The sequence below is a fragment of the Apaloderma vittatum genome, unplaced genomic scaffold (assembly GCF_000703405.1).
Source record: "Apaloderma vittatum isolate BGI_N311 unplaced genomic scaffold, ASM70340v1 scaffold13713, whole genome shotgun sequence".
Lineage (NCBI taxonomy): Eukaryota > Metazoa > Chordata > Aves > Trogoniformes > Trogonidae > Apaloderma > Apaloderma vittatum.
The window spans coordinates 42,805-51,595 of NW_009707589.1; the positions used below are offsets into that span (position 1 = coordinate 42,805).

The 8,791-nt window shown below is 42.6% G+C and overlaps 1 protein-coding gene across 1 annotated transcript in view; it reads left to right on the plus strand.

Moving 5' to 3' along the window:
- Positions 1 to 2,639, plus strand: part of LOC104271569 (probable phospholipid-transporting ATPase IIB) — a gene marked incomplete at its 5' end in the record, with an annotated part of 36,685 nt that extends 34,046 nt beyond the window's left edge. Inside the window, 2 exons of the mRNA XM_009866274.1 lie at positions 1,232 to 1,264; positions 2,052 to 2,639. Coding sequence (XP_009864576.1) covers positions 1,232 to 1,264; positions 2,052 to 2,188 — 170 coding nt within the window. The remainder of the gene's footprint in view (positions 1 to 1,231; positions 1,265 to 2,051) is intronic.
- Between the last annotated feature and the right edge of the window lie 6,152 nt (positions 2,640 to 8,791).

Sequence of the window (8,791 nt, forward strand, 5' to 3'; positions counted from 1 at the left end):
AAGAACAACTGTCTCAGTGTAATTTTACAAATGTAACTCCTACAGAAATACAAATGTAACTCCTACAGAAGTATATAAAACGATTCTGATTATAGCTCACAAGAAGAAGAATCTAGCTCTTCCTTTCTCTGTTTTCCAAAAACTGATGAGTAAGGAGTTGCCTTTCTTGCAAATGTGACTTCCCATAGCAGAATAGTTTCTTAGGAGTATTTTGGTTTCAGCTTTCACTCTTTCATGTCCCAAGTGTTCAACACTAGAGTGTAGCATATTTACATTATATAATGACTTTTTTAAATCAGTAAATGTTTCCCTGGCTGTCCCAAGTGTTCTGTTACTTCCCAGATTTCTCAGGAGTCAAATTTTAATGAAGAAACAACCCTGCTGGGCTCAGTACTCATACCCTCTCCCAGGTTTGCCTGGGACCTCTTCCTTTTCTCTGACACCAAGGCACAGACTCTGTAATAGACGTTATTGCAGAGTATTGAAAGAGATTATTCAATTTCTGCAACCAGGTTACAGATGAAAGGAGTGAACAAGAGCAGACGCAGGTGCTGCCTCTTTAGTTCAAACTTCCAGCTGTGTGAAAACTGCTGGGACTTGCTGTCTTGCAAACCTTGCTGTAGAGGGGAGAAAGAAATGGTGCCATAGGTGTGAAAGGGCACTTGGGTTAGAAAGACAAAAAATCTTTGCTGCTGCTCTACAGCTCTGACTTGGGGACGTGATTTGGGTTTTTTTCAGTTTCTAAGTTAATTGAGCATCTCTCTGATATGTCCTGTGGGTTTTGGTGTGTCTGAGCAGGCTAAGACTAAAACTCTATCACGAGTTTCTGTGTTGAGAAGTAACTTACAAAATATTTTCAATGGGTAAAGTTGGAGCAGTAAAGCACTTCATTACCACATTTTCCGAAGTGAATTTTCATTTGTATTAAAACGCTTCTGATCAAGCTGTTTATAAATTCTACCTTGAAGTCAAATGTCAGCAAGCTGCCTGCCTGCTCACAGCCTTAAAATATTGACCGAATATAAAAATGTCTATATTATTTTTCAATATATGTCAGTTTGATTACTATTCAAAATGCTATGATCATTATGTGAAAGGCAATAATATTCCAGTTATTGCTGCTAACATCTTTATGTGTAGCTAACTACTTGTTCGGGAGGGTTTTACACATAACTTTCGTTATTTTCTCTAAATCTTACTCTTCCATTTTCATTCTCTCTTTGTGAAACAGGTATAGGCAGAGTGTCTTTTGGAGCTTTCTTAGGTAGGTCAAGTTTAACTTTTCTTGAGGATTTTTTTAAGTCTTTAAAAATTCATTAAAAAGTAGTAAATTATGCAATATACACATTTGTAAATAATGATAAAAGGCAACATAAAACCAAACCAAACTAACAGTTCTTCAGATTACCTGGCTCCTGGGATCTTTCCATGATAGTTATGACCTGGCCATCACAAATATGGTCCAAAAAATTTCAGCAGCGAATGTAGTGTGTCACTCTTCTTGTTAAAGTCTGCAACAAAAAACAGGTTTTCTGTGTGGCTTGTGGCAATACAATTTCATTGTTCTCCCGTTAAATTTTGGGACTCTGATTTAATCTCTGAGGTTTCAAGAATCATGAAGTCCGGTTGCCGTGACTGTTTCGGAGAAAAATAATCTGAATAAGGCATAAAGGATCCAAAGTGGTAGCAGGATTTCTGGTTGAGAACTTATATTACAGTGGGTGAAAATAGTTCCTGAAGCAGAACAATAAACTACCTCAACTTTTTGTTATGAGAAGGTCTTGCTTTTAAACAGAGATTGTTTCCCCTAAGTGTAAGGACTGTGAAGGAACTCTGGAGTTTCTGCAGTAGGAAAATAATTGGCAAAACCCAAGATACTGAGGTTAAGGTTTTGTTATTTTGTTGTGCTTTTTTTTCTTTTTGAATTTGGCATGGTCTTGAACAATAACATAAGCCAACAGTTAAGAGAGCTTTATTGACTTTGCACTCTGGAAGTTCCAGTTTCTGTGTCGCCAGGTCCCGGTCCTTATTTTCCCTTTCTGGTTCCGCAGATGTTGCCTTTATCACAACTGTGACCTTCCTGTGGAAAGTGTCAGCAATCACTGTCGTAAGCTGTCTTCCACTTTACATTCTCAAGTACTTGAAGCGCAAATTCTCTCCTCCGAGTTACTCCAAGCTTACCTCGTAAAAGTAACCCCGTTCCTGCGGTTCTTTCACTCGCACCAGTCTGCACATTGCACATTCACTGTGCTTTAATGTCTATGGATTCATGTTGGACTGAAGAAACTCAAATCCAAAATCAAAAGTGATAGCGTGAACAGAGCACAAAGGAGGAGGAACCATCTGACAGGTACAATAACACAGAAGTACACTAACAAGACTATCAGAGAGAAACTAAATTTTCTTCATGTCGAGATTATTATTTTTTTTTTTTACTTTTGGTTGCTATGATAATAAAATAAAACTGAATGACCTTTGATTTGACAGTGCTTCTGAATGGTTTCATTGCTGCTGTAAGAGAATTTTTGCTACTGTAAAGGATTTTTTTTCCTACTGTACTAATCTGCAAGTTGAAACTTTTGTTATTTATTACATGACTTCCATTCTTTAATTATGACAGAACTTCTGAATTCAAGTCCTTGCCTTTAACATTTCTATAGGGAAAAGCTCATTCATCCATACTTACTGTAACAAATCTAATACCTGTAAATGCCCACGTCTGTACTAGCAGCTAACTGTTGTTCCTCGTCGGACATTGAGTAAGATGCACTATTTGAATTCTGTACGGATGTCTGCGTAGCACAGTGTTGTTGTAGGAGCTGTTGTCCTGTACTCTCCATTTCTGGCACCAGACCTGTGACACCGACAGCAGTTCTTCAGATGCACATCACCGCCAGCTTGCACAAAAGCTGTTTAAAAAGGAAATGATAAATCCTGTACGTAATTCCACCACACCTTTTGAGCTGTACAGAGATCGAAGACATGGCTGCTCAGTAAACATGTTTTAAAATTCTTATTCATTTTGTATTTGTAAAGCTGCAGATAGTGTCAAAGTACATTTCTATTTATGAGAAGCCCAGTAAACCTTGTATTAGCTAATGCGTTTAAATTGCCTTGTAATCTCTTTACTTAGGTTACTCAGGTAAAAGAAAATAAGATGAACACATGAACACTCTGGTAGGGGGAACCTATCATCTTCCAAGCTGTAAATGTTATGTTTTTATACCTTAGTTTGGGTGCAAAGTTGTTTTTTTAGAAAAAAACAAAACACAACATTTTTGTTTGTTGTAAACTGTCAGAGTTGAGTATCCCGGCTGAGCTGCGACACTTCACAGCAGTTGAAGATTTGTTCCAGAAGCTCCTGTGCTCTCACTCAACCTGAGGGGTCCAAATCGTGCACACTGCGCTGGAAAGTAGGCTCTATGCTTTTTAGTTTTCCATTACAATACAAATTTGCTTTCTCAAGCAGTACGTATAACGAGTTTGGCATAGTTTATTAAGGAAATGTCATAATCATCCATGCTTTAGTAAATATTGATATACATGTTTTTAAAAAATGCTTAATATGGGTGTCATTTCTACGTTTGTATGCCTGTACAACATAACTCCTCGTTTAGTCTCATAGCTTTGCCCTATGTCATTATTGCATTGGATGAGTAATATTTAAGTGATAAATATAACTACTTTCTGGGAGAGCAGAGGAAACTGCTGCTGAGCTATTTGGATTCCACTCCGCTCCATTAATTTTTGTTTTAAAAGTTTTTCTTACTAGCTATTTATCTGCTTTTTTTTTTTAAAATTATTATTTCCATTTCTCATTATAAAAGCAATAAAACCTAATTTCTACCAAACAGTATTAATGGTATATGTATTAAATAAACTACTACTGTAGTGTTTCTTTTACTTACCCAACACTGCAGAGGAGTTTGCTCTGTCTCTCTGTGACTCACTTCTGCAGGACCCCACAAGGTGTCAGTGTTCCTGCAGGTGAGCAGGAGCCGCTTCATCGCACGTGGGTTTGCCAAGGTTAATATTTTCACTTTGGTGCTGTGATATTTTTGTTGCCGGTTTGCTTTAATTTCCTTTTTTTCCCCCCAATAAGTGTGGGTTACTTGGAGTCACTTAAGAGAAGCCGCCAGTGAGTGGTTGTTCTGAAATGCTGCTGATGTTTTTGTCCAGCCTTTCTGTCTTGTGCATCGTGAGATCTGGTAGGTGAGCAAGAGCTTTGAGTTGGTTGTCCTTCATCCACACATCACATCTTTCCTGTTAGGCAGAAAAGGAAGGGAAAAAAATAAAAATGAGAAATTAAACTAGCAGTATGATAGCATTACGGTAATGCAGTCATATCCACGCGTACAGGATTTATGGTGTAGGTATGTTAATCCTCAGCATTGCAGCAAACGCACAGATCCTCCACACAAATCTCAGCCTTTCAGAGGCAGGGGCGGGTCTCTGCCCTGCCCGGCTGTGCCTGCTTTCTTAGAGTGTTTTCAATATGCAGCAGCACTCTCCTTCCAGCTCACACTTTATTTTGAAGCCTGCAGAGGCCACGTTATCTAACATAATCAAAGATTTAGGCCTTGGATTTGCAAGTTACACCCAGAAGGACCTTACTTTTATTTTGGTATTAAATAAACGTTTACTTCTGTGAACTGCTCTGTCAGATGTGTATTTCTGAAATGGTAATCGTGTCTCCTCTTGAAAACATATTTGGAAAACAATTTCAGAATGGGGCTGGGATGGAGGAGCAAGGTACGAACAGGAAATACGTCTTTGGACCAAAGTAGCACATGGAAGCACACCGCCCTGTCTGGACCGTGTTTATTAAGCATACGACATAAACATCTGCTGCATTTGCTTGTGTAGCTCGATGGAAGAACGTGGGGAAAAGAAGAGATCCTGCAGAGAGAGGAGTACTGGTGATTATTCCGTTGGTTTCTTCTGATGCTGTTCTGAACTTATGTATTCGTGTAACTGCTGGAAAACATTTTACTACACAAGATAAAATTAAATCCTTGCGTACTTAACATTAAATCTGTCACGTTCTTCCGTGGATGCGAGTGTTTACAACAGTGTGTTTTATGTTCAAGCTGAGCTTGCTGACATCAGAATTCAGCTCTGTGGTATCTCCGCTTTTCCTCCTACAGTTTCGGAGTGGCTGTCTGAAAAAATGCTGGGCCTCACCTCGGACCTGTGTGCTGCCTTGATGAGCAGCTCTGCGTATCATAAACGCCCTCCTCCCTTGTTTCCACAAGAGAATGGGAGCCTAAACGTGTTTCAGCCTGCTTTTCAAACACTACAAGAGGGAGCTTTGCCTTTGGGAACCTTTTCAGATGCCAGTTCTACAGATATTTAGGCAAGAATCCTAATATGCACGTTACGAAAGGACTGGGCCATGGGTCTCTTGCAACACTTCACGTAATAACCTTTCTGTAGCCGGGCTGGTGGTGTTATAACTCAGTTGAAACTTGAAGGCAATCAAAAAAGCTCTTCGGTACGTTAACCCCCCGTAGGGAGAGAAATCAGCGCGAGTGAGCAAAGACAACATGGATCCAACATTGGGTGTAAACAAACAGGAGGCACAATATCTCTAATGCCGCGGTAAAAAGCGGAGGAATTCCTTTTGTAAACAAAACGCTCTTAAAGCAAGACGCTTCCCGAGAAGCACAAACCACCCGACAGATGCCCTCAGCGGGGTTCGCAGCTGCTCAAGTGAGTGGGAAATGCTCAGCCCGTTGCTGACAAAATCCAATTCAAATAGGGAATTGGGCTGAAAAAGACCTATTTGCTACTTCATCGACCGAAAAAGTAGTTTTGATTAAAATGTTTTACGGCAGAGGTGGTGAAAACTGGGTGCCTTGAATAGAGTAACATGAACGTGCTCTGCAGTTGAGGTGACAAATTGGATTTTATTCCCCCATTTCTGACCAGGTTCTAGCAAAACTGCAACCAAGATTTGTCCTTATTGTTGTCTCCTCCTGAAATTGTAATGGTAAACCTCTAAATTGCTTAGAAGAAAAAGCGGCTTTGAGGAATGCTTAACCTTTTTGCATTATGGAGCTGTAAGAAAGATCATCACCTGCTCTGAGGAGATGCTGTTTTCCATAACTGTGATGCATGACAAGTATTTATGGCCCTGCCGTTACTCTTCTAGCAGTAGGCTGTGTTTATTTCCTCTTCCCATGACAAAAGTGGTAAAAGAATCAAAAGAGCTTTGTTTATGGTGTTCGTGTAGCTCTAACCAAGCATTACACAGAATAGAACATCGTAATTCTTATTTCTAAACCACTTCCCAGGGTTTATAATGTACACATCTTTTGTTGGTTTTTTTTTTGCTGTGGGCCCGCTGTGTGTTGCTCTGTGTTCCAAGTGACTTTGCAATGTTGTGTGAAGGCAAATTCCAGGTAACTGCTTCAGAATTCTGTCGGGAATGAACTCTTTGGCCATTGGGGCTGAAAGACTGGGGGAGGTTAATGGCTGAGCAGCCCTGCGAGGGGTAGGTGGTACGTGTGTGCGTTGGGTGTTTATTGCAATCACTGTGGCCTGTCTGAAGGAGGGGTCTGGGGGTTCTCGGTCAAGATGCTCTCTAGGGAAAAACCTCACTGTTGTGTGTGCTCTGCAGAGGAAGATGAGCTGTTGTCTCCTGGCGTGTGATTGCTGCCTTCTGCCCTTGAGTCCCAAATCCATCATTTGCATTCTCCCTTTATTGGAACACCAGCGCTTCTGAACATAAGTCTGTTGCTTCTCTCGATGCCGGCTGAACGGAGTCTATCCTCTGTGGGAGGTGATTTTTCCATCCAGGTGTCATGAGGGCAGTAGGTGACATGGATGTGGTCTAATATGTGTTTATCCCTATCCAAATGTAACTAAAGCCATAGCAGTTTTAAAAAAAAAAAAAAACCAAAACAAACACCACAATCAGCAAAACCCAACCAACCAGACAAGTACGTACGATTCTGTCAAAGGTGATGAAGGGAAAACTGGATTTAATGGCTTTGAGGCTCTCACCACGTGGCTGTAGTTGCTGTGCGTTGCTTACAGGTGCCTTTCAATTTTTGGCATGAACTTCACGTGAGAAAATAGTAAAATATTTCAAGCTATTTTTTTCAAAAAAAATCCTAGCTGGAGGCCTTCAGTTTGTCTCCCTACCTGTGTGTGACTGGTTACAATTATGCTGGGTCCTTTTATGTTATTTTTGGTATTAGAAAAAATTGAGAGTTGTATGAGGACATTTGTGCATTAGTTAGGAATCGGATGTTACGGTGAAGGATGCCGAAACTTAATGAGTAAATGTCTTGAGGTGTCCTTGGCCAGAGAGGTTCTCCGGTTGCTGAAGCGGTCGCAAAACCTGCGTGGTTTGTAGCGCTGGGGGAGAAGTCATCTCTCTCTCTATAGCCCGAAGCAGATTTCTTCCAGGGGAGAGGGGGAGGAAAGCCAAGGTGCTGGTCCCGTAACGGCGCTGGTAGCTCGCCATCTGTCCAAAAGCAATTACCTGGGGATGGTGGGAAAGCGAGGAGATAGCTCAGCTGCGTGGAAGAGCTGGCCCCAGGCGCTGATGCAGTGCTCTGCGGCGTGAGGAGTCTCTCTTCTTGACATTCAGGTAACTCACTATGCCAGCTCAGACGAAACCGGCACAGCGAGTGATGGGAATTTGCTGCTGGAGAGTTGGAAGGGCTTCTTAAAGCGAATCCTGCCTAGAGGCAGCTCCCTTGGGGGCTGGAACAGCGGAATTCAGAGTGCTCTGGTCAGCTGCAGGGATTGCCTTTGGAGGGAGAAATACAGAATATTCGGGGTTGGAAGGGACCTCTGAAGATCATCTAGTCAAACACCCCTGCTAGAGCTCGGGGAGAGGAGGGAATCATGTAGGGGAACTTAATTTTGCGTGACACCCAACAAAAACATCCCTTCTGCCATCACCCCAGCGTGGTGGGACACCCGGGCCATGTGTCTGTGCAGATCTCCCCAGCTTCCACAAGTTGAGGCTCTCACCACGTGGCTGTAGTTGCTGTGCGTTGCTTACAGGTGCCTTTCAATTTTTGGCCTGAAGGCAGGGAAGGGTGTGCTGCTGGAAGATGCTGGGTTCCTGCTCTTCTTTTTTGCCTTTGTACCCAGCTGCTGTGCTGGAAGAGCAGAAGTTGCTGGTGACTCCCAGCACCTAAGGGAAAGACCGGAAGGCTACTTCCAGTTATCCTGAAGGAGCTCTAAGCCGAATCTGGGGGGCTTGTCAGCCTGGTCCTGTGCTACCCAACACTTGACATGGAGGTGCCTGCCCAGAGCCATTTGGACTCGCCCTGGGGCCATTGGGAGGTCTCCCGCATGAACTGGCTTTCCTGCAAGCCATCCTGCAGACCATTTCATTGCTCTAGCCATGCTGAGGAGCACCTTCCTGCCATCCCTGCTTGCGTTCTCCTCTGACTAACCTGGGTGTCTGGGACCTCGTTGAAACCGCAGCCTGCTGGCCTTGTTGACTCAAGCACAGTCACGTCTGCACGTGGGTCATGGCTGGTGACTGCAGTCAAGACTTGGGTTTGTTTGCGTCGGATTTATTTTTAAAGATGGGACACAAATTCCATGAGAGGGACTCATCTGGTGATCATGTGTAAGAGGGTGACCAGGCAGCTGCTCGTGGCTGAGCTGAATCGAGCCCGTGCGCCACCAGTGCAGCTGAGGGACATGCTCTGGAGATAAAGAGCCCTCCCAAGGAAAACACAAGAAACAAAGGCCAAGGAAACCACAAAAAAACCCCAAGGAAAACACAAAAACCAAAGGCCTCTCTCCAGTCTCTCCTGTT